The sequence below is a fragment of the Haplochromis burtoni genome, unplaced genomic scaffold (genome assembly GCF_018398535.1).
Source record: "Haplochromis burtoni strain Fernald_Lab_line unplaced genomic scaffold, NCSU_Asbu1 Contig_176, whole genome shotgun sequence".
In the NCBI taxonomy this organism is placed as follows: domain Eukaryota; kingdom Metazoa; phylum Chordata; class Actinopteri; order Cichliformes; family Cichlidae; genus Haplochromis; species Haplochromis burtoni.
The window spans coordinates 1,047,509-1,073,371 of NW_024582537.1; the positions used below are offsets into that span (position 1 = coordinate 1,047,509).

The 25,863-nt window shown below is 40.4% G+C and overlaps 2 protein-coding genes across 2 annotated transcripts; both read left to right on the top strand.

Moving 5' to 3' along the window:
* The first annotated feature begins 28 nt into the window (after window positions 1-28).
* fbln5 (fibulin 5) lies at window positions 29-11,617 on the top strand. Its single transcript, XM_005934028.3, has 11 exons — window positions 29-490; window positions 689-743; window positions 961-1,009; window positions 1,204-1,482; window positions 6,651-6,773; window positions 7,383-7,499; window positions 7,602-7,718; window positions 8,110-8,232; window positions 8,452-8,578; window positions 8,700-8,895; window positions 10,867-11,617. The coding sequence occupies exons 1-11, from the start codon at window positions 447-449 to the stop codon at window positions 11,026-11,028; spliced, it is 1,392 nt and encodes a 463-aa protein (XP_005934090.1). The 5' UTR covers window positions 29-446; the 3' UTR covers window positions 11,029-11,617.
* A 564-nt stretch (window positions 11,618-12,181) lies between these two features.
* On the top strand, window positions 12,182-25,619 carry LOC121811736 (tandem C2 domains nuclear protein). Its single transcript, XM_005934027.3, has 12 exons — window positions 12,182-12,671; window positions 13,600-13,674; window positions 13,762-13,923; window positions 14,758-14,928; window positions 15,332-15,411; window positions 17,217-17,274; window positions 17,830-17,930; window positions 18,467-18,583; window positions 18,680-18,871; window positions 23,665-23,779; window positions 23,877-24,073; window positions 24,261-25,619. The coding sequence occupies exons 2-12, from the start codon at window positions 13,608-13,610 to the stop codon at window positions 24,369-24,371; spliced, it is 1,371 nt and encodes a 456-aa protein (XP_005934089.1). The 5' UTR covers window positions 12,182-12,671; window positions 13,600-13,607; the 3' UTR covers window positions 24,372-25,619.
* Window positions 25,620-25,863: the final 244 nt, after the last annotated feature.

Genomic DNA, 25,863 nt, shown 5'->3' on the forward strand with positions numbered 1-25,863 from the left:
AGACACTGTGTGTGTGTAAGCTTTATGCTTTTCTGCCTCCTAACCGCCCAGGAGAAGCCGCTTGTCGGAGTGAGCGCGCCGCTGTGGGGCCGCCGTCTCCGTGCGCTCTGACTGGAGGGGGCTGGCTCTCCTGATTGAATCCAGCTGTTGGGAAAGTGCTCGGAGGGGGCCCGTTAATTTGCATTGCTAAATAATCTGTAGCGCCGACAGAGCGGGGAAGAAGCAGAACAGTCCATTTTGAAAAAGCATTCTTCCAACACTTGGTCAATGTACTGGAGCTTCAGCTCGACCAGGCAGCGGTTAATGAAAACCTGGTGTCGGCTTTCGCGTAAAGGCGCATAGTTGGGGGTGGTGGTGAGAGTCCTGCTGAGTAGTGGCGAGGGGATTCAAATTTACGGGTCGTTTCAAATCTTTCCTTTGAGAGAACTCAGTTGGAGTCGTAAACCATGCATTTAGAGGGACGTGGCTTCAGGTTTTGCTCTCCTTCAAGGTCAGTAGTCTCCACTTTATTTTCTCCGCAGGCATCTTTTGCGTAACGGACTTTTTTTTTTTTTTTCTTCTTCTTTTTTTTTAAAACTTACGTTGCATGTTTGAATGAATATGTGACAAATGCCTGTATCAAGTTCCTGTTTTCTTCTGCGAACTCCTTCCGAGAAGGGCCTAAAAACGTAAAATTTCCTCTTTGCAGGATGCTGACAGCTCTGGTATTTATTCTGCTTTGTGTCCAGCCTGGGCGCGGACAGGTAAGACACCTTCATCCATTTAGTCTAAGGCTGTGATCACTTAACTAAAAAGTTGCTCTGAAACTTACCAAAGCCAATAAAGATGCAAATGCGTCTTTGATGCAAGCTAATATATTTATGCATTATAACATATATTCTTCTCATACTAGTTTGACATCTCAGCAAATGAATGCGTTAAAAAACATGCTCAAACCGCATTTTGATCACTTCTCTTCAGACCTGCACAGAAGGTTTCGCATATGAACCCAGAACAAGACAGTGTATAGGTGAGTGGCATCACTTCTGTGGGGTTTTTTTGCATCGAAAAGTTACATTTATAGAACAAAGAGACGTGTCTGGAATTCAAACACCGTGTGGGCAAGAAAATCAAATCCCAAAGCACCGGGATGGGTTGTAGCACAGATTCACACATGCTCCGGATGCAAGAATGTCCTTATCAGTGCACGGCTCTGTATTCCAGATGTGGATGAGTGCCGTACCATGCCAGATGCTTGCCGAGGAGACATGCGCTGTGTGAACCAGAACGGAGGTTACCTATGCATCCCGAGGAACTTGTACAACCAGCCTTACAGACCGGATCCCATAGTGCCTGAGCCGGTTTACCCGGACCCTTCAGCTGGATTTCCAAACTCTTTCCTCCCATCTCCCCCAAGATCTGTGGAGCCCAGCTACCCAAGAGTGATCAGCACTGCGCAATGTATCCTGGGATATACTCTTGCAGAGGATGGCACCTGTAACGGTTAGTAGGATTCTGCAGTTTGTTCTCACTGGTCTAAGATATTTACTACCACAAGTAGAATATAGTAATGTGTAAACTTTTTGAGCTACCCCTGATTTCTTTATATTTTGAGAAGCAAATGAGAAATAATTGCAATAATTTATTAAAACAGAAATAAAGGCACAAATACAGTTTATACAATTTGAATAAGCTTGAAAGTCAATATTTAAAATGAAAACCTTTATTCTTTACACAGTGTGAAGTCTCTTAGGCCAGATTTCTTGTTATTTCTGTAAGTACTCTTCAGGAATAGTTCTCCAGGCTTCTTGAAGGACATTCAAAGCTCTTCTTTGGATGTTGGCTGCCTTTTGTTCTGTTCTCAGTCCAGATGATCCCACACTGCTTCAGTAACTTTGAGGTCTGGACTCTAGGGAGGCCAATTTATGACTGATAGTATTGTGTGTTCGTCTGTCCAGATATGCCTTTCCTGCATTGGCAGTGTGTTTGGGATCACTGTCATGCTGAAAAATGAATTTATTGTCAACCAGAAGCTTTCCAGATGGTGTTTCATGTTGGATTTAATTCTGATGGTGCTTTTCAGTTTTCATAATTCCATCAACTTTGATGAGATCTCCAACACCACTGGTTGAAACAAAGCCCCAAACCATGACAGAGCCTCCACCGTGTTTTACAGATGGCTCACAGGTTACTGTTGTACCTTTCTCCCCAACTCCCTCAAATTTTCCCTCAAATTGTTGTCAGTTTTAGGGGGGGAAATTGGATTCATCACTCCATAAGACCTGTTCCCATTGATTTTCAGTCCAGTTCCTATGTAATTTGACATGCCTCCATCTTTTCTCCCTGCTTCCCTTCTTTAAAGGAAAGACTGCACACCATGCTGAGGTGTGACAAGTTTTCAACTAATAGCTGCTAGTAGTTAATAGTGCAAAAGTACTTCTTTATGTCTGTCAAACTGCCTTATCTTTGGAATTTCTAGAATTCAACTAAAGAAGTTTGAACAAATTATGTGTTTTTGTGAGACAGGCTGCTGTTAACAAAGTGCCTGCTCAGTTGTCTATGATCTGTAGACAAATCACTGGTTTATCCCTTGAGTTAGGTGCCTTTTTTATGTTTGAATAATTGTTTACATAATTACACAGGTCCATGTTGCCTAACAAACAAACACAAAAAACATTCCTCTGAAAATGTTCATGTGAAAAAGCAGACAATGACCTTCTGAAAGATGGAGAACTGTTGCTCAAGAACCCTTAAAAAAGGCAAGAAAGTCTGGCCCGTTGGAAGCAAAATATAAGGGAGTGAGAGCCAGCTCAAGACTTTTGCAAAGTATTGTAACTCAACATTGTACTGCAGGTTTTTCAGTCTGATTTCATTCCCCAGTTGTTCTATACGGGGCTGGTCACCTGCTTGAAGCCAGGATTATACTTACAGTTTTTCTTATTATACAACCTTTTTTGTCCATTTGGAGGAAGCCAGTGCAGTCACTACTCTATTTAGAAATGATCTGGTAATTGCTAATGGGTTAAATCCTGATAATCATAGGGTATGTGGTTGTCTGCGCAAATCATCATGTAAAACCTCTGATGACAAAATTAGCATCCATTAGAAATTGATGTCACTTGGATGCTTGCATATTTGCGCATGCAGAAAGTATTAACTCTGGGCTCAGGAGAACTCCCGTAGCTTCGGTTCAGTCATACGAGACTGACTCATAAAAAATTCTGCTGAAAACTTCACAATTCTTCCGTTCAAGCCAATTTCAAAAATGAAGTAAACATTGTTCGAGCCAAGTCTTTTGTTCGTGTTCATCAGAAGTCCCCGAAAGTTCAAAGTTGCTTATTGTTTTCAATCGTTTGCTTACATCAGTCTGACAAAGCGCTTGTTTGATTGTTCACGGTGGGTCAACATTTGCACCCATTGATCACAGTGAGGGAATGTAACCACAAGCAGGGTTTAGATCCCAGCCTTTCTATTAAAAACAAACACACAAACAAACAAAGAAAAACACTGAAATTCAACAACTCTATTTGGGGACTGAAGACGTAATTATTCATAAATTTCCATTAAAATGTGTGGTCATCTTGTAACCTCTCTTGTTAATTACCTTACCCTTTAAGAGGATTCTAACCCCCTAACTGACATAGGAATGTCATATTTGATTTTCTGGAGTATTTTTCTTAACACAATTGCAGCTTTTCCCTTTACTGCCACTCTAATGCATCTTTAAAGTTACTTCAGGCAAGTTATGAAGTCAAATTTCAACCAGGATCCCTGTGGATTAGCTGATCAGAAATCACCTGGCAAATTTCATCATAGGGCGTGAAGTTACTGCACATCTGCAAGTTGCTTTGCAACCCATCTCTGCCAAAGCTAATTTTTATACTGTCTCACTGCTTGCAGGAGATATAAGGGTGGAAGGTGTCTATCTGCGGCTGCAGCTGTTTCTGGTCTTGAGGCTCTTAACTGGATTTCAGCAGTGGCTGAAAAATTTGAATGTTTTGCAGAATACAGTCTTGACATCTGCCACCTGCTGCTGTTTATCAGATATTAGAGTCAAGCTATGAATGAAGTAACATCAGTGGGAAAAGATAAAGAATAGGAATTCAGTGTGGTTAAAATCCAGAGAAATACATGAATCCATCGCATCACAGGGACAGATGTTTTTTAGTGTTTTGTGCCGCAGCCTGTCTGCTGTCACCCCACCGACCCAGAGGCCCATTTAACGTTTCAAAGCGAATAAATGTCATCTTTTTTAATTGAGCTGTTTCAATTTCACAACTTCAAGAGTTCCCAGCTGTTAGATAAACACTTCACAAACTTTCCTTGGCGGGTCTAGCAGGGACAAGCTGTTAAAAAATGGGTTCCTTAAGGTCCATTTGGGGTGTTTTCCTGTCATTTTGGATAAATTAGCCATGACTGTGCTGGGAGGAGGAAAATGTACATATGTGGTACAGTTTTCCCCCTCCAAAGAGAGCTCTAGAAGTTCGCTCATGGACAAATATGGACTTTTTTTCCCCCTCTTTGTAGGGGAGAAGGTCCGTGAGGGAATCAGCTCGCAACATTGTTTGGGTAAACTACACTATGTGAGTGCCAAAAATGAGGTCATATGCTGCCAAATTTGTGCCCAGGCCAGGGCAAGAGAACAGGCATGCCTCTGTGGAGGCAGCGACTCAGCACACCCCTGAAGGCTGGCACACTGTGTGTGCAGTGATGTAATTAGTTGCTGATTGATGCTGCTGTGGGGCAGAAAATACACAGACTGCGACTTCCCGTCTGAACCTGCAACAATTGTGGTTTTGTTTCTGAGTTAATGGCATGTCAGTGTTTCAAATGGAACCAGTCTGGGGGAACAATAGAAATGATAAGCTTCATCCTGAAGGTGTTGAATAAGGTTGAGCTTTCACTCTATTTAACCACACTATCTCTAATAAATGGACCATAATAAAAGTGCTTACAGTTTACTTTCTAGACAAACACACAATAATTAGGATAGATGAGGATAGATCAAATTAACAATATAAAAATGACACCTGCTGAAAATCTGTACAAAACTGTCACTGCTTAAGCACACTTTTTATTCTCTACCAAGTAAAAAAAAAAAAGAAACCATTAAAGTTCAGATGCTGTGCTTTTCATCCCACTAGAGACTGTAATATTCATTACAGCTCATAACTCAGTTTTAGGGATTTTCAGGTTTTTACTGGAGTCCAGGGATTTACATGCTCCGTTGTGCCTGGAGAAAAGTATCCAGCCTTATGGACTTTCGAAACCAGTGGGTCAACTCAAAAATGCACAACAGCTCATCTTTTAACAGAGCATTTTTCTGGTAGTGAAGCTATAAACTCTTATCCTTTATAATCTTTTCATTGGAATCTTGATAAAGAAAAGCAAGCTGGTTTTGTGTCACTTACTGTTATTTTGAATCAGTTTGTGCAGCCATATGTGGTCAAGATCTTTCTGCACAGGAGTTTGGTTTTTTTTTTTTGCATCTACATCTGACCCTGTCATGTCTTCCTCGAAGCTGATCAGGGCTGTCAGCAACTCCAAAAACTCGTGGGCAGCTCATAAAACAGCCTATATAAGGAGGTGAACTGAAACGCTCCTGCGGCTTGTGTGTGTATATGTTGGAGATCTGCAGTAAGGTCTACACATGGGGTGCAGATGAGGGGCATTCAGGGAGATTTTCACTGGAAACTGTAAGCAGGTGCCGTGGCTGTGTAGCTTCTGGCCGGTGGCCTAATGCACCGGGTCTCCTCCACCCTCGTGAAGGGCCAGTGGTCCCAGCTGGCATAAAGGGCAACGGTCCCACAGACAGACGTTATCGCTTATCATAGCTGCCTGTTCAAGCAAAAAACCAGGCTCCCACCCACTTCCCCCCACCGGTTTTCTAGAGATCGGTGACTTCATTGTCTGAGAACCATGAACAGAAGTTGGAATTTGCGATTTGTCGTATCCTCATAAGGGCATTATGATTTAGTGTGTGAGCTGCTCCAGGGGCGTTGATGGAATTCAGATTGTAATCTGAGAAATCTGCAAATCTGTATAGAAACGATCATAAGCGCTAAAATGATAACTGTTTGGTTAAGAGTTTGGGGTTTTTTTAAGCACAGGGCGATGAAACTCTGAGTGTTGGATAAACTGATTTTCAAACAGAAGATTGCTGGTGCAATCTCCAAGCCAGCAGGAAAAAGTTCACTAGCTGATGTGCTTTCGAGCAAGGCACATGAGCATCAAATCCTGCATTGGAGTTAGTCAATAAAAGGTGAGGTGAAGGCTAAACCTAAATGTTTGGAATCAAATCTACTGACGTCCGAGAAGTGCAAAAAGCATAACTCCCACATGGAAATCAGTATTATCAGTGTGCTTTTATCTCATCTGTTTACTTTGATGTCATTTTAAAAATATCCATGCCTCACTTTATGAAATACTTTAGATGATACGTGATACTCTTCTCCTAACTCTCAATAAACTTTGAAAGTGTCTCTCTGGGTGTTACTTTTGTGTAGATTTGAAGGGCTGGCTGCCAAATGTAACAGAAAAACATGTTTTTTGGGTTAATGTGCTGAACTTTTTTGTGTTTTATGTCGCTTCTGCCTCTTTGAGCGTCCTTTTTAATTTTGTTGAATTTTGTTAATTTTTTCTCCTCTTTTTTTTCTTTTTTTTAATTGCAGACATTGATGAATGCGAGACAAACTCTCACCACTGTAACCCCACCCAGGTCTGTATCAACACAGCAGGTGGCTACACATGCTCCTGCACTGAAGGTTACTGGCTCCTTGGTGGACAGTGTCAGGGTGAGCCAGTTTTTCCCTGAAACTTCTTTAAACATTAGCATATATTAACAATACACTTTACCCAATGGGATTCACATTGCATCACTGCAAATACTCTACAAAGTGAACTCAGAGTTGGTTTATTATCGTTCAGCCATCGCTCAATTTTGTCATTACTTTGTGCAAATTATCAAATGAAGGGAAGCTAGGAAAACAAGCACTGAGCATTTTAATTCAATATTTTCTGGTATTACCAAGTGATGCAAAAGCTTTGATTTTCTTCTTCAAGCACTAATAAATGCAAATGTGGACTTGGACATGCAAAACCAGCAATCTATTATATCTTAGTACTAACACTGTAAAAAGCATAGATCAGAGATCATGTCAATTTTTATGATCACTGTTGGATAATGCAGAAAAGTCCCTGAATGTACTTGTCCTCATTTAGAAAAGAAGAACAGCGCCCTCTTCATGCTTTGTGGTGCAATGCAGCTCAGCAAAGTCTGTTCAAATCAAAACACTAATCGTATATTTACTTACAGTAAACTTGCCTACAGCACAATATGTATTATTGTCACTGACTACCTTCTACTTAAATTTTCTTCTTTTTTTTTTCTTTTTTGGTACCAGATATTGATGAATGTCGCTATGGTTACTGCCAGCAGCTGTGTGCCAACGTGCCCGGCTCATATTCTTGTTCCTGTAATCCTGGCTTCACCCTCAATCCAGACAGCCGGACCTGTCAAGGTAAACACATTCACAAGCACTGGGTCACGGCTTTACAACAGGAAAAGAAACACCTGTATATCGTGTACCAGTGTTGTCAGCTTCCAGCTTCTGTTGTTCCAGATGTGGATGAGTGTGCAGATGAACCTTGTAGTCATGGCTGCTTGAATACCTACGGGTCCTACATGTGCAACTGTGACGAAGGATTTGAGCTGGCATCTGATGGTACTACTTGCATCGGTGAGGAAGATTTTATTCTTTTGATATATCAATATTAATCTATCTTTGAAGCAGTGTGAATAATTGAGTCGGTAAAGAACCAGAAACTGAGATGCATTTTTGTAAAAAGGAGCAAAAAGTCGTATGACAGAGGTGATTTGAACAGAATAAAAATGTTTGCTTTGGCAGCAGGATCACAGAGAGCAGGTGTGCTGTATGAGACTAGTTCCAGTTTATCACAGGCTAGGTCGACACAGTTTAGAAAGAGCAAGCTGCATGACTGACACCGTGCAAAACATGCAGACTTCACTCAGACATATTGAGGCGGGCTTGGTTGAGCTTGAACACTGAACACTGTTGGTGCTGATGTCCTTTTCTGATGGGTGTTAATTCTGTTTCTTGCTTCGTGCAGACTTGGATGAGTGCAGTTTCTCTGAGTTTCTGTGTCAGTACAGATGTGTCAACATCCCCGGTTCTTACTCCTGCATCTGTCCACCTGGATATTATATATATGAGGACGGCAGGAGCTGTGAGGGTAAGAGGATGAGGAACTCTCACACAGATACATCATTTCCTAACTGAATGCATTAGTTTATGTGAGAAAGTTATTATTGTTATCAGTTAAATACTTCTCTTGACTCAGGACACATGCATCCATTTTTCTTTAATATCAACATTGTTGAAGCTTCTTCTTCTTCTCTCGTGATGATGATGTTTAAACTGACTTTGATTGTTGTGTGTTTGATTCTTAAAGATGTCAATGAATGTGACACTGGTAACAACACCTGTACAACAGCACAAGTGTGTTTCAATTTCCAGGGAAGCTATACATGCCTGAATCCTTTACAGTGCAACCCTCCTTACATCGAAGTTAGTGACAAGTGAGTCTTACTTCTTCGCTTTCTCTAGATGCCTTTTAACACCAAATTCTAAACTGTTTCACTGCTTATTTGTTTAAAATATCCTCTAAAGCTTAAAGTGACCGTGTCTCCTCCTTGGCAGTCAGTGTATGTGTTCAGCTGAGAACCCTGCCTGCAGGGATAAGCCCTTCACCATTTTGTACCGACACATGGACATGTCGTCGGGGCGCAGTGTGCCTGCAGATATCTTCCAGATGCAGGCCACCACGCGCTATCCCGGCGCCTTCTACATCTTCCAGATAAAGTCGGGCAACGATGGGCGAGAATTTTACATGAGGGTACGTTTTTCAGAGACCCATCAGCAGAAGATATGGCAGATGGAAGACTTTAGTGCACTATATTAATGCAAAGTAACACAATAAATGAAAGTGGGCCCCCACTCCTACAGAAACTCAAACTCTATTGATGGGGAAATTCAAGGAAACTGCAGAACTAGGCAGGAAAGGAAATGACAGTAGTGTTTGGTTGTTAAAGAATGCAGTCCAGAAACTCCACAGCTGTGACTGTTTAGTTACCAAAGATGTTTCCAAAATCAGTCTTGGACTTGTCCTAGATGATGATAATTCACCAGCTTAATAGTGAGAAAAACATATTAGAATCACTGCAAAGAAGATACCATGCGACGCAAGAAAATGCAATGCTTGACATTTATCTAAAAAGATGAATGAATGCAAATTTATTCATAATGAAATAATGAAAACAACTGAAAGAATTATGTAAGTGCATTACAAAAACTTTTGTCTAAAAGATACATTTAATGTAATCCATCTTATTGATTCAGTAATATGATATAATGTAACAAAATAGGCGTTTGATCTGAGATTTAAGTAAGACCACCTGGAGCACCTTTCCTTGTAATGCTTTATTATTTCCATCTAGTATTGGCACTTATCTAAGTGAATAGTATCAGCACTTCCTCGTATCATTACACAGTGAGATGATCGGGATTTGTTCACCCACAGCACGGAGTGACATGTAACCGAAAATACAACAAATAATTACACAAAGTTTTTGATCTTCATTCTAATACAAACCATATTCTCTCCCAAAATTGGGACATTGCGTAAAATGTAAATTAAAACAGAATGCAATGATCTGAAAATCCAATAAGCCCATATTTTAGTCATAATAGAACATTGAAAACATGACATTTTAAATTTAGACCTTTTGCTATTTCGGAAAAAAAAATGAGTTCATTTTGACTGTGGTGGCAGTAACATGTCTCAAAAAGTTGGGATGGGGGTAACAAAAGGCTGTAAAAGGAAGTGGTGCTAAAAAGAAACAGCTCGAGGAACAATTCGCGACTAATGAGGTTAATTGGGAACAAGTCAGCTGATGTTCTTTTTATACCCAGAAGTAAATGGACAGAGGTTGACCAATCTGTAAAAAAGTACATGTGACTTACTGGCTGAAAACACTAGAGTATCGTGAAACCAAAAATACGAGGACTTCTGAGCAGTCCAACATCCTCCACGAGACAAGAATGGGACAACATTCCTCTCAAAAGTCCAACAGCTGGTCTTCTCGGTTCCCAGATGTTTACAGACTGTTGATAAAAGAAGGGGGGCTGCTACACAGTGGTAAACATAGCACTGTCCTTTTCTGAGATGTGTTGGTGTCATCAAATTTAAAATGAGCTCATAACTGATACATTTTCTCAGTTTAAGCATTTGACATGGTTTCTATGTAGTTTTATGAGTAAAATGTGGGTTTATGAGATTCTCGAATTATTGCATTCTGTTTTTATTTACAGTTTGCACAGGACTGATTTGACGTTTTAAAATAAGGACTCGAGTTTGTGCTCAGAGACGAAAAGAAAAAGATGGTAGTTCTGATCCTGGGCTAAAGTTAGGGTTAGATCTTTGTTTTTGTAGCTGTGATTGTGATCAAATTCTAGATACACTTCAAATAAACATCAGGTGTTTAGATAAGATTGGCTACGGAATACTGTTTATTTTGGATAAATTATAAATATATATGTCTGTACCACAGGTTTAATGAGTTGTAAGAACTTGACAATGCAGAGTGCACCCAGCAGATGGCACAGTAATTGTGTGTAATGTATCTGAGAAGCTGAGTTTGATCAGAAACTGCTAAGTTGGCTTTCTAAACAAGTGTGCTCTTGTTTTATTTACTGGAAGTTGTATAACCAGGCACTGAGCCACGTGTTTCTTCCGCTGTGTGCAGTAGTGTTTCCTGTAATTCATTCCTCACATTCCCCTTTTGTCTCTGTCCTCTTTCTCTTAAAGCAAACCAGTAATGTGAGCGCCACGCTCGTCTTATCGCGACCAATCAAGGGGCCGAAGAAGGTGGTGCTGGACCTGGAGATGGTCACGGTCAACAATGTCATCAACTTCAGAGGCAGCTCCATCATCCGTCTGACAATATTTGTATCAGAGCATCCGTTTTGAGGGTCCCAAATGAACTTCATTGCCACAAAAGAAAGTCAAGCATGAAGCAGCTGTTTTCACCTGCAGCTGATGTAATAGTTTGCTTGTTGCCACCCTTCCCCCCTCATTATGTCACCTTCGGTAGAGACACAACAGGACTCCGCTGAGAACAGCTGACGGGAAGACTTTCCCATGCTGGAATCTCCACCCTTGTTTAATAGACACTGAGCTTTTACGACTACGATATTGACTTTCAACACACAAACCCACGCACACACAGACATGCAGGGATATTTATGGTGTACAATTTCAGAGGACGACCTGACAACAGCAACATCACGGAGAATCGGTGTATATACACACGAGCTTGTCCATTTGTCTGTGAATCTTCATCCCTTCACATAAGCCGTGAGTTTTATGTTGTCATTTCCTCTCAAGTGGCATCTGATCTTAGCTGACAAGAGGAGAGCCAGTTATCCAAAGCAGAAGTGTAAATGTGCATTTTACAGAGGCAGTATTTAAAATGATGTAACAACAAGTCATTAATTGAATTATTGATCACAGTTTCTTTTTGACCAATAAACTTCTTCACCACACAAACAGCTGTCCCTGGCATGAGGCGGCTCCCAGACTAATGCATCACCTGGTTTTGTGGATACTCTGGGGAATTTGGGATGGGGATTTTTTTTTGGCACTATAACAAAATGTGGGATTATATCAATGCATTTAGGGGGTCACTTTAGCAAAAACTCCTGAAACAACAGCTAATTTATGGATTATAATGTGGGACTGTGATACATTTTGAATTACTGCATTTACACATATATACAAAAGTGTCAGTTTGGGATAAGTATGGGTTTATAGCAGCACTTATTTGGGTATCAGAATTTGTGAAAAGGGCATATAATAAACCATTGGGTGCTATACCATATGAGGGTTACTTAATATGGATGTTATAGCAACACTTGATTTGAATATGGGGAACCACATTTTTAACACCTCTTGTAAATTTTTTCAGGGTCTAAACTGTTAATAGATTTGAGGGGTGACTGAGAAAATTTGCGTGATTTGGGAACACATGACAGTTTTTAGGTATATAAAGAAAAAAATTTATATATTTACATATCAGCAAATGTTTTGCAATCAGCGAATTCAGTCTACATTAATTAGTCGGTGGGTAATATGTCAAGTATAGGCGACTTAGAAGGAAAACAGTAGCTTGAGAAAGTTATGACGTGTTTTCTTTCAATTTCTTATTTGCGTCATTGTTATCTCAGCAAGGAGCCGTAAATCTGTCAGTAAGCGCCGATCCCGGGAGATGGCCAAGTTTCTGCTGGGATGATGCACACAATGCAAACATATCGACCGAGGATGAAAAGAAACAAATGACAGTGAGCACACAGCGATAAGTGAAAAACAAAAAGGTAATAATAGAAAGCGCTGTGATCACAGCTGTTCGGGGAAGGAAGCGCGCGCCACTGTCAGTCCGGGAATGACAGAGGAGAGAAGCGTGGGCGGGAGTAAGAGAGGGAGGGATCCAGACCTGTAACGAAAGTCAGCCTTAAACCTGAGCTCGGTGGCATTTCTCTCCCGCCTGCCGGTGAGTGTGAACCTCAGGCCTGGGTGGTCGAAGCGGATCCTCTTTAAATGAAAACAAGGCGTCGGTAAGTTTATTTTTTATAAACTTTTTTTTGTATCTGTGTTTTGTTTGGTAAGTTAAAGTGATGTTTGATGATATGCTATTTTTAGCGTGCGCCATAGGGAAATTCCTCCATCCACTGGCAGCCCAACTGGTTTATTAAATAACTAGTTATTAAGTTTTAAGCGGTGAGTTAATCAATAATCCCGGTTAATCAAAGCCCCCTGAAGAAAGTCATGGCAGTGAATGTAGTTGTTTGTTTCTGGGGACTAGAATAGTTGTAGAAGTGGTGTGGAATGACTGAACTTTCTTATGTTTATGTGTCTTATGATTTTTTTTATGTGCTCCTAATTTGAGCATATAACAGATAACATATATTTTTTAATGTATCCGATTTATAAAGTGTGGTCACACCATAGCAACATGTACTTATACCACATTTAAGCACTGTCAAAAAATGACATGTTACCAAATTAAATTTGGGGGTGATATGAGGGGACCTTGAGATCTCAGATCATATCAAAGAGTGGAATTCAACAGATATAAAATAGCCGACCACACTGTGGCAACTGCAGAGCAGGTAAACAAGTTCAGCACATTTTGGGGACTTTCCTAAAATTTATTAGACTTGTGCAAGCGGACTATTTGTTTTAAAGGTGGTGACTGCGGCTCAGGAAGCAGAGCAGGTCATCCACTTATTGGAAGGTCACTGGTTTAATCCTGGGTACCTTGAGTCTGCATGCTTGCATGAATGTCAGAGTAACTCAGTGACTGAGGCTTACAGATCAAAGTGCTTTGAGTGTTCAGTTAGATTAGAAGTAACAAACCCAGGTCATTTTGGCATGTTCCATGAATAATTTTTGGCTTTGGCTTTTCATTGTTATCCACCTTGTTACTGTTTACCATGCAATCTGCAACTTCCACTTACTATTTCAACATTTAAATATTTCCAGATTCAGCCATGGAGTGCATCAAAAACTGCTGCAAGAACTTCATGAAGAAGAACGAGCAGGAGCGGGAGACCCAAGGTAAGCTGCCGTCCTGCACAGATGTGTATCAGACAGGTTTCAACAGACCTACTTGTGTCTCACTGAATAATATCTTCTGTTTTAAAGTGATTGCACTGAAGATGCCCCCTAACACAGCAGCAGCCCCAGGACCAAATGTATCTGAAGATTACTTACTTTCCAAGATGCCCCCAGACGGCAGAGAGGTTCCCTTTGTTGTGCCGACCTATGTCCAACCAAGCTACCCTAATTTACAGGCTGAGCCACAGAGTACGTACTTGTATCAGTTAGTACATTTTAAGTCTTAAGGTGTGTATATGATTTAAAGAATCAAACAGTGATGATCCAAATTAGTTATAGCGTGTGAGAGGATAGTGATGACTTATAGGATGGGCTGGTAAATAATGATACTTCCAGTAATGAGACTGAACTGTTGGTTTCGGTTCTGCTTCATATCAATATTTAAATATGTGCAGTCTGCCTTAAGAGTTATCCTAAAAGCAAAACATATAAATTAACAGACAAATTATAAAATAAAAACTGCTGTTTGTACCTGTTTTATTTGACTCGCCGTACTAGAATGTGAGTTAACAAAAATGACTTTTGCTGGTGATTGTTTGCCAAATCTGGCTCATTTGGGCTGAATTCCTTCTAAATGAAGCCGAATTTCTGCTCAACTCAGCCCACGTCTACACTCAGATTCCAGGGAATATCACAACAAAACGTATGACTACGCTGACTTGGAAGTTTACACCTGGGGTATGATCAACTAGTGCAGGATCCTACTGCCAAAAGTGGAAACATTTACTTTTAATTTTAATTCACTCTTAAATTCAACAAGAAGCCCCACAAGACAGATAAGTGAAAGTTACATAACATGCCTCAACTCAGGGTTAGTTTGACGCAAAGGCTACGGCAAACAAACAGAATCTAAGCTGCAGTAAATCTATCTCAGGGGTTATTAAGATATTACCGGCTCTCTTCAATGCACTGAAGTGAAGGCACTTTGTTTCTTGATGAATAGCTATTCATACTTGTTAGAGATGCAGAGAACAATAATGTGCTTGAAGCATGATAACAACCAGCTGCGCTGTTTGCTTGCAGGTTCAGCCCGGTGCACATATGCAGCAAGGAAGGCAGAGCTGGTCAGCACCACTCCCTTCATCTACTACCCTGAGTCCTTCTTCCATCAGGGTCACATGGCAGAGCACATCTCCCCCGGCTCGAGCCGCCGAGACACAATGAAGAAGAGAAGCTTTGGTCCACAAAGCCCAGGTACCAAATACCAGAAAAAGTGGTATTTTGTTGTTTAATATGAAACACAACAGACTGAATACCTGTCCGAGGTGTACCCCATACCCACCTCTCGCCTAATGGCAGCTCGGACAGGCTCCAATTCCAACATGATCCTAAATTGGATAAGTGGAAGAAAACGGATGGATGAAAGGAATATGAAACAAGAATTTGGGCATGATTTAACTAAAATTGTGGTAAACATATTAAATAATGACAAAATTAGACATAGACACATGTTTCAACTTAGTACTGAGCAGTTTATTCAGTAGTTTACTGAGCTCTACCTGAACTCATCAACAGATTGCTGCAGAGTGAAGCATGAAAACCAGAATTATCTCAGGATTGAAACAGCTTCAAAACATCTTTTTATCTTTTTCCCCAGGTTGGAATATGAAGTTAGGTGGCCAGGAGCGACTGAGCAGCTCCATGTTTGATTTGTCCAACCCCCAGGGTCACATGCAGGTGAGACCGTCCTCTATCTAATCTGTATTCACACAGAATTCTCACCTTGTCTCAACCTAGACTAAATATAGTTTTTATAGTTTCCACTGTCCTCAGCAGCATAGTGGAGCATTGCAAACAAGGCTCAGAAGCTGGTATTTTGATTTAAGCAGCAAAGAGTGTAATGTGTACTGTGTAAAGCAGCTACCTCTATATTTACCATACAGACATGAGATTGGTATGACTCCTGTCCCATAACACTTGGTAGAAAAAAGAAGTGAGAATACGTGTTCTGAGATTAGTTAAGCCAAGTAGTAGTTATCAACTGATCTGACAATGAAATAAAGATGAAATCTTCTTTAGAGGATGTTTACAGTCGCGTTTAGTTATGTAACTGTGTAATTTATTTAGGTAGTAGACCTCATTTAAAGCATTCAGTTACCTTCAGTCTCAACTAATAATCTATGGCTAAGATAAGCCTATAATTTTGTTTTAAAATTACGACGATGAATTTGAAAGTCGTGATTCATTTTTGGGCTTATTCTTCCCCTTTAGTAGCTATGATAAAATCTACTTCCACATGTGATTCAGCTCCAGCTGTTTTGATTGAACATACCTGTTGATTGCCTATGATAAAGTGGCCATTTATCAGTAATGCCAATTTAAAAAAAGACCAGGTTGGGTTGGATTTCTTTGTTCAATAAAGGATGTGGTGTGACACACCTGTCATCAGCTCCTTGTTACTTTGCATAAATAGTTGACTGTCTCTTACAATCAATCTAGTCACTCCCTAAACCTAAATAAACATTACAAAACCTCATTCAGAGCCCACGGTGTGAAAAATGTCAGAGCAGTTTCTTCCTGGGAACTAACACAGATACATTTCTGTGCATTTCTTTTGGCTTGATGGCTCACTACGGCATCCATTGCATGCACAACTGCAGTTAAATTAGCATAGCTGTTTAGTTTGACACCATCATGAGCAAACAAAAGTTTTATAGGCAGAAAATCCAGAGGATACTGCAGGGCAATCACAGGGGAGCTACACACCACATCATACTATGTTTTTTCTCCATTTTACTCTAAATGGCACCACAATTTATAAAATGAACAACATTCTTTGTAAAAGAAAACTTAAACTGATGAGCCAAAATATGAACTTTTTAGAAGGTTTGAGCCCCTTTATGTGTGGTTTAAAACAAACACAGCATTTTATAAAAAGAACATCAAACAAGTCAAACATGGTGGCGGTAGTGTAATGCTTTGCTGCTTCAGGACCTGACGACTTGCTAAAGTTCATGTGGGTTATGTAATAGCACAATGATCTGAAAGTAAGTGCAGCAAGTCCACCTACGAATGTTAAAAAAAACACACAAAAAAGCAAAAAAAAAAAAAAAAGGACTGACCTTGTCAAAATCTCAACTAAAATCAGATTGAGATGCTTTGGCCTGACCTTAAATGGGTCGTTCACACTCAAAAACTCCTCCACTTTGGCCTCTTTGAAGCAATTCAGGAAAGCAGAACGAGCCAAAATTCCTACACAATGATGCGAATGACTCATTTTGAATTATGACAAACACTTGGTTGCAATTCTTGGTGCAAGGGTGGAACAACCAGTTATTGTTTTAGAAGCAATTACATTTCCACACAGGGCCAGGTAGGTTTGGATAGCTTTTTACCCCTAATAACTGAAATTGTATTCTTAAAATTTCTTTAATGATAAGTGTGACACATTTGCTAAGAAAAAAAGGGGGTGTGGGATCAAGAAGGGGGAAACTGCAGAAAGTCTGGTCTCACACGTGTCGTCTGTTCTGTTTTCCTTGCAGCGGTTTGAGTCCCTCAGCAGTGCATCCTCCAAGATGAGCTCCATGACAAGCAGCCTGGGTAAACATCATACAAACAAACCTTTTTGTTCTAGCAGTTTCCCAATGTAAAAAGAAAAAGTGACTTTCAACCTTAGTTCCTGATATATAATGTTTCTGGCTTTTTCATACAGCCAAGCAAATCATTTTTGGGACAAAGGCACAGTTTTTGAAATTAAACAATCAAGATGTGACTGAAGTGGAGACTTTTAAGGGGTTTAATCAAAATGTAGCATTTACTGTTTAGGAATTTTCAGAGGTTCAAAAGTAGCTGGAAAAACAATTATAATCCCAAATATAAGGATTGTTTTTAATATCACAATTAAAATAATTGCTTGAAATTTAGAACTCATGGACATCACCAATTTCTGTGTTTCCTCCCTTGAGATGCTCCTCTCACCCTTTAGTGCAGCAATCTTGAGTTACTGTGTGTTTGTAAATCTTTCTGCCTTGAGTTTTGAGTTTAACAATTGAAAAGCATCATCTTTAAAATCTTTAAAACATCATATTATACAGTACATAAACTCGTATTTAAATGCTAACGCCACATCCTGCTGTCTGTTTCCAAATGTTGCAGAGTCTGTCACCTTGTCTGGGGATGAGCGCGAGTTGGGGAAGGTGTGTGTCCGGCTGAACTATCAGGAGGCTCTGGAGCAGGTGTGGATCACCCTGGTTCAGGTAAGGTTACATGCAGTATGGAGGAGGGGGATTCAGGGACAAAAAGCCCTATTGTGGTCACTGGTAGCATTTCTCAATGGACCCTCTGTGCGTCCAGAATACAGCTCTCCTTTAGCTCCTCTCAATGCTCTATTAACTCCGGCTCAGACACTCAGAAGGAAAAGTTCCTCTAAGGGAACTGAACTGTCCTGACTGACGTTACAATAGTTCCAACATCGTCTAAGGAAGTGTATGTTTATTCAGAAATCAAAACCCTACACTAAATAAACTTCTACTGCAGATATGTACTCTAACTCCACAAGGTGTACTCTTCTGCCAGCTTTGATTTGGGATTTGTTGTTGGTTTGGGTTTGTTTTTTATCCTAAGGTCACATTAGTGGCACTTGATCTTGCCACTAATGTCTGGCCTGATGACTTTCTTAGAAGAAAACCTGAACTGTTTTTTTTTTTTTCATCTTTTGTTCCAAGTAGAGCACCGTGGATAAAACCTTTGTTGTTCTACACACAGACTGAACCACATCTTCTTTTTTTAACAGTGCTCAGACCTCAACCTTCATCCGGATGGAGGGGAGCAGCAAATGATTGGTTTCAAATCAATCATTACCACCCCCAAACCCATACAGTTCAAGAGCTCAGTTAGAGAGTACTGTCAGGTATTGATGCTGTTTATAGTTATTAAGTATTTATAGGCCCTTAAACAGCTATTGCAGAACTGCCTAATCTCTACTTTAACCTTTCTTTGCTTTCAGGATGTGTCCTTCATGGAGACCTTTGTGTTTGCGCTGCATCTCCAGCTGTTGCGCTGCAGTGCCCTGGTGCTGCGACTGCAGACACACAACCCCAAAAAACGTACGGTGGCAGAGTGTGTTCTTTCCCTGCGACACCTCGGTTCTCAGGAGACGGAGCACTGGCTTGAACTCAACCCTCCGTCTAAATCTTCGGTAGGAGTTCACTACATTGTTCATTAGGTGGGCCTGTAGCGCTGAAGCTTGGTTTACAGAGTCTGTTTGCTGTTTCCATGATGCTTTCCAAAACTGATGTGTTAAATAGTAATACAGGACAATGAAAGACGTATACAGAGAGAGAAAGTTGTTATTCTGTATCTATCTCTGCCAATCTTGTTGCTGTTTTAGGGCAATGTTGCATCAGTACTTTGCATGAATTCTGCAGCTGTTTTTACTTTTATGTTAGCTCCAAGTTTTAGATAAGATTGTAACTTATTTGAAAGCAAAGAATAAGAAAAGTGTTAACTACCATGTATGTGATTTGTACCTGGCCACAACTTTCCAACTCCTTTGGCCAAGAGTAAAAACTCTGTGTGGGAATTCCCTGGATTTTTACTACCTATTCTTCACCATTTCCTGTGTTGGCTGCTTTCCTTTGTCACTTCTTTTTAAAAGTATAGAAAATAAGGAGAAACTGCAAAAGGTGCCTTGTAAAACTGTCCCCATGATGCATGGTAGTCCACTGACACACACTATCCTCTTGGCCCGAACAGAAAAATATTAATGCTGTTGCTGAATTTGTTGCATAATCACAGGAAAAACAGAAATGGAATTCATTTTTCAGGGAATAAGGAAACAGGCTTTAACAATAAGAGAGTAAAAAGCAGAAAGCATGTCCTGGAAATGTGAGACATGGAAAGTAGGTCAGACCTTAAACCACTTTACCAGTGCAGAGTGGTTTTGTTGATAAATGGATTTATGTCTGGCCAGTGATGGTAAAATACAAACTGTCTGTATAGTTGGAAAATCAGAGGGTGACTCATCATTAGATTTCAGAGGGACAAATTGATTCACTCGGTTATTTTACCCATCTGCTGGACACAAAAGAGCAAAATTGTCCAAATCACTTTCATTCAGAGGGGGGGCTCTTAAGGCTGAAGACAGCTGAACCCAATGAAGAAAAAAAGTAGACTTATTAAGTGGGAAAACTGGTTTGCAGCATGTTTAGGAGTTCTGAGAGCCCATAGTTAGGCCCATAAGTTTTTGGACACTGAAATGTGCTTTGTAGTTTTGCCTCTGTACACCACTGCAGTGGATTTTATCTTAAACAATCAATATGTGATTGAACTGCAGATTTTTAGCTTCAGTTCAAGGGGTTTGGTAAAAGAATTGCATCATCTGTTTAGGAATTACAGCAATTTTTATATAGTCCCTTCTGCCTACTGATCAAAAATGGACTATTAAGGAGTTTCTTGGTGAGGTAAGGTCTGTCCCTTTATTTTTCTGCAAACCAAAACCTGTCAGAGAGATAACAAGGACTTTAAGAGTGGGCAAGTCATCCATCCATCCATCCATCTTCATCCGCTTTATCTGGGGCCGGGTCGCGGGGGCAGCAGCCTAAGCAGAGAAGCCCAGACCTCCCTCTCCCCAGCCACCTCCTCCAGCTTATCCAGGGGAACACCAAGGCGTTCCCAGGCCTGCCGAGAGATATAATCTCTCCAGCGTGTCCTGGGTCTGCCCCGGGGCCTCCTTTCGGTGGAGTGGGCAAGTCAACAAGAAGAAATAAACTGGCCAGCAAAATAACACCAAAGGGCCTGAAAGCCTGGTTGACCTCATATCTTTATTTAAGAAAAACACATCTTCACAACATCTAACAACACTAAGAACACACTCAAAGAAGTAGGTTTTATCATTGTTGGGTGTTCATAGCAGGCTGCAAACTACTGGATACACTCAAGAACAGGAAGGTCAGAAAACACCTAATAGAGCCAGCAAAGATCTGGGGAAAAGTCTTAGGACAGAAGAAATTTCTTACCAAGATTAACTTTTCTTTAGCATTTCATGATCCAAAGCTCCCCTACCGCCCAGAATATCTGCCAAACATGGTGGAGGCAACATGGCATGGTGATGTATGGATGTACAGTGGGGCAAAAAAGTATTTAGTCAGCCACCGATTGTGCAAGTTCCCCCACCTAAAATGATGACAGAGGTCAGTAATTTGCACCAGAGGTACACTTCAACTGTGAGAGACAGAATGTGGAAAAAAAAATCCATGAATCCACATGGTAGGATTTGTAAAGAATTTATTCGTAAATCAGGGTGGAAAATAAGTATTTGGTCAATAACAAAAATACAACTCAATACTTTGTAACATAACCTTTGTTGGCAATAACAGAGGTCAAACGTTTACTATAGGTCTTTACCAGGTTTGCACACACAGTAGCTGGTATTTTGGCCCATTCCTCCATGCAGATCTTCTCGAGAGCAGTGATGTTTTGGGGCTGTCGCCGAGCAACACGGACTTTCAACTCCCGCCACAGATTTTCTATGGGGTTGAGGTCTGGAGACTGGCTAGGCCACTCCAGGACTTTCAAATGCTTCTTACGGAGCCACTCCTTTGTTGCCCGGGCGGTGTTGGCTTCAGCAGCGGAACACGTCTGGCACTGCGGGATTTGATTCCCTGCCGTTGTAGTGTGTTACTGATGGTGACCTTTGTTACTTTGGTCCCAGCTCTCTGCAGGTCATTCACCAGGTCCCCCCGTGTGGTTCTGGGATCTTTGCTCACCGTTCTCATGATCATTTTGACCCCACGGGATGAGATCTTGCGTGGAGCCCCAGATCGAGGGAGATTATCAGTGGTCTTGTATGTCTTCCATTTTCTGATGATTGCTCCCACAGTTGATTTTTTCACACCAAGCTGCTTGCCTATTGTAGATTCACTCTTCCCAGTCTGGTGCAGGTCTACAATACTTTTCCTGGTGTCCTTCGAAAGCTCTTTGGTCTTGGCCATGGCGGAGTTTGGAGTCTGACTGTTTGAGGCTGTGGACAGGTGTCTTTTATACAGATGATGAGTTCAAACAGGTGCCATTCATACAGGTAACGAGTGGGGGACAGAAAAGCTTCTTACAGAAGACGTTACAGGTCTGTGAGAGCCAGAGATTTTCCTTGTTTGAGGTGACCAAATACTTATTTTCCACCCTAATTTACGAATAAATTCTTTACAAATCCTACCATGTGGATTCATGGATTTTTTTTTCACATTCTGTCTCTCACAGTTGAAGTGTACCTCTGGTGCAAATTACTGACCTCTGTCATCATTTTAAGTGGGGGAACTTGCACAATCGGTGGCTGACTAAATACTTTTTTGCCCCACTGTATGAAACAGGACTACTAGAGTTTATTGATGATGTGACTGCTTATAGAGGCAGAATGGTTACGGTTAGGATGAACTGTGAAGTGTACATGGCTGTGCTCTTTGATACAACCAAATTTTGCAAAACTCATTGCACAGCACTTCATAGTACAAACAGATAATGACCTGACACATCCTGTAAAAGCACCCCAAGAAATGGGATGTTCTTCAATGGCCTAAGCAGTCCACTGACATCAGCCCAACATAGCAGTGTTTCTGTTACTGAAGACAAAACTGAAGGCAGAAAGATCCACAAATAATCAGCAGCTAAAGATGGCTCCAGTAAAAGCCTGGTGGAGCATCTTTAAGAGGAAATGAAGCCTCTGGTTAGGTATGTGGTTTCTGCAAAGACTTCTCAACCAAGTATTTAAAACATCTCTTGTATTTCAGATTATTCAGCTTGTCCAGTTACTCTCGAGCCTGTGAAAAGTAAAATAAAAAGGCTGTAATTACAGACTAGTTACTGAAATAGTTTTGTTGAACCCCTAAAGTCAAAGCCCAAAATCTGCACTTCATCTTGACTATTGTACAGAAAACAAATGACCAAAAATACTTCACTGTCCCAAAATATCTCATTGTCAAAACTGTATTAATGTCTAAAAGTTGTTAAGAGTGTTGGTGATAATGTAAACATGCTGACATGTTCCCACCTCATCATCTATAGACTATGAGTTTCATCTTATTAAAAGACTACCCTTCAGTCAACTTCGGTAGCACCAAACACAAAGTACAGCTGCTGCTGATGTGATGTCACTTCAGGATATTTGTAGGAGATGAAGCAAAATTGCACTTCATGTAGAAGAAATCAGGTCATTAGGGTTCATACTCCAGTACTACTCCAGACCATGAAGTAAGTTTTGTTCCAGGCTGGCATTGAGGCTGGACTTGCTCTGCAAAGATGCCTGTGAAGCATGATGAGATTCAGTGCGCTGGTGTGGCACTCAGTGTTGACAACACGGTGGAGACGGCAGTGAAGGGGAAAAAACCACAACGCTGAGTAATGAAAGAAAAGTAACCGTGTCAATCTCTTCTTTGTTTTTAGCTGTTCAACAGGAACCTGTATGGTGTCACTGCATCAGTTTTACAGCTGTTCTTTCAAACCAAACGCCTTATGAGCAACAGTGTTTAACTTGTTTTATTTATTTTGGATTATTAAATGACTCTACATAGCCTCCTTTGACAAACAGCCTTTATATTGTTTTAATTCTTTGAAATATGTCCTGTAACAAGAAAAAGCAGTAAAAGCACCTTGTAGTCTAAAACCTTGTTGATAAGACCAAAAGCATACTCTATATTGTAACTGTAGCCACTTTACCATTATTAAAGCTCAATCTGTTGAAGCTTTCATGTTATGAGTGCAACTAAAACATGCCCTGACAACCTGCACTGACTACTTTAAAGGCAGAACAGTGGTTAAAGGTCCAAATGTGCAAGACTGGAGCCTCTAATTTACTAGAAAGCAGCTAATGGATTTTTACTTAATTATAAGGTGCAGAAATGTGATGCTCTTATTAGAGGACAGTGGCTTGCAAGAGGTTTATTATTTCTTTCTAAATGTTAGTAAATGTAAAAGCTCATTGACACCATTCTCTTACAGGTGTGCCACTCTGAGCTGCATCTTACTACGTGCTTTCAGCCGGTGAATGGACGCATCCAGGTCCAGGTCCTTGCTGCTCAAAACCTCCCAGTGTCCTCCTCACCACTCACTCAAGGTACCTGTAAAATACACATCTGTATTTTTCAATATTTAACCCCTAAAATAAGTACCGTAGCTGTGTAGCTTTAATGGTAACTTGTCGTCCTCTGAAGCTTTTTTTGTCAAAGTGGAGATGACCCAGTTGGAGGAGGTGACGAAGAAGAAGACCCGAGTGCTCAAGGCCTCGGGAGGTCAGTGTCAGTGGGCTGAGACGTTTTACTTCCATCTGGCCACCTTAGACCACGCCTACTCACTCTCAGTGAAACTCTACAGTCGCAGCTCAGTCAGGAGGAAACAATATCTCGGACAGGTGAGTTTGTCAAGCACCAAAGATTTTACTTTTAGTTATGAGTCCCTTGGTGTATTTTATTAGCCTATTCTTTCATTACTTCTAATATAATGAATACAATTTCATCTATTTTAGCCTGAAAATCAAAATGTTTTAAAGTTATTTGCAACAAACTGAGGAGTTGCCTCCTTCTCTGCGTCTGTGGCAGATTCAGCTGGGACTCAATAGCCCTATTCCAGAGGCTGTGGAGCAGTGGAAGGACACAATGGCTCATCCAGAGAAAGTGGTGGCAGCGTGGCACAGGCTGAGTTCTTCCTAAACCTCTTCTCTCAGCTACTGACATAGTGCTCTCGTGCTGCACATCTCGCTGTGCCTGCTTACTTTTCCAGTTGGCCAGCCACAGTCCTGTACGTTGACATAGTCAACTCTGATTGACCAGACTGTAAACTGCTGAACGTGCTCTCTGGGAAATTTCCACAGAGACAGTGCACGTATTCAGTGATCAGTTATAAATAAGGGTTTCGAACAAAATGTAGATGGTCAAAAGGTTATTTTGTGTGTGTGTGTTTACTGTAGACTAAATGAAGGATATTTCTTAAAAACAGTAGAGCATTTGCTAAATTAACAATTCAATTGCTTAGCATTTAGCTGTACTGTACATAAGCTGTTTTCTGCAAGTTGCATGACGTGGAAGTATCATGCTTTATGAGTCTGCTTCATTTCGCAAAGAAAGTTTACAAGCAGGAGAAAGGTGATAGGAAAACCATATTTACTTTAGTGGTTTCAGACTGTAAAGAAGATTCATCTAATAGTGTAAGGTTGGTGGTATTCTGTATTTTTAAAACCATAGAAAGTCTGCTATTCAGTCACTTATTAACTAAAGATCTTTTAAAATTCTTTTAAAAAAGCCAGAAATATTTAGTGTCATTTATATTTTTTAAAGCAAGCTGGCTAGCATGACGACAGCAGAATGAAATTTCATAGTTTTAGGCATAAAATGAAATATAAAATAATTATAAAACCTACAAAAATAGTATTTTTCTTCTGGTCCTGTGCAAAACTTTTGAGCCACTCATCATGTCTTTATATTTTGCTTCCATGGACTTACTTGTAATTTTAATAGGCTTTCAGACAGCCTTTCAAAGCTTTTCTTTGGACACTGGCTGCTTTTTATTCATTTTTAGTCAAGTTCTTGTACCTGACCAGTTTCAGAGGAGCTTTTTTATTTTATTAGGCTCTAACAATGACATATGAATAAATCAGGCACCTAACTTGAGGAATGAACAAGTGTTTTGTAGAAAAAACAATTTTAAGTTGTATCTCTCGGCACTTTACTAAATATTTTTGGAGAAACAAAATGTACTTCCTTTAAAATTCTCTAAATGTGAGCTAGAAGGTTTTCCCTTACCATAATTGAACTTCACAGGGTGTCATGTTACTGGAGAAAACAGCGGCTTCTGTGTCAAACATTAGCTCTGTGCTTCTGATTTTTTTTATATATTGAATGTAAATAAAAAGTGTTGAATGTAAAAGTTTAGTGTAATAAAAAGTTCATATTGTTTGAAAATGTGAAGTGTGTTGATTGAAAAAACGGTTTTAAATACAAGTGGCACATATTTAAAAAAAACAGACTGGATTACAGCATGTACTGCACATTACACTCGTTACACACACTCTGCAGTACTTATGAGACAAGTCAACAACCATAAACCACTGTGCTACTATTGTCACTTTTTATTGAAGAAGCCTATGATTGAGAGATTGTCAAAGCAAACAGTAAGATAGTTATCCACAGTGTCCTCCCGGACAGG

Coding starts and splice junctions, on each gene's coding strand:
- fbln5 (XM_005934028.3), top strand. CDS start 447: ATGCATTTAGAGGGACGTGGCTTCAGGTTTTGCTCTCCTTCAAG. Junction 1,483..6,650: donor AGAGGATGGCACCTGTAACG/GTTAGTAGGATT, acceptor TTTTAATTGCAG/ACATTGATGAATGCGAGACA. Junction 8,579..8,699: donor TACATCGAAGTTAGTGACAA/GTGAGTCTTACT, acceptor CCTCCTTGGCAG/TCAGTGTATGTGTTCAGCTG.
- LOC121811736 (XM_005934027.3), top strand. CDS start 13,608: ATGGAGTGCATCAAAAACTGCTGCAAGAACTTCATGAAGAAGAACGAG. Junction 14,929..15,331: donor CTTTGGTCCACAAAGCCCAG/GTACCAAATACC, acceptor CTTTTTCCCCAG/GTTGGAATATGAAGTTAGGT. Junction 17,931..18,466: donor TGTGGATCACCCTGGTTCAG/GTAAGGTTACAT, acceptor TTTTTTTAACAG/TGCTCAGACCTCAACCTTCA.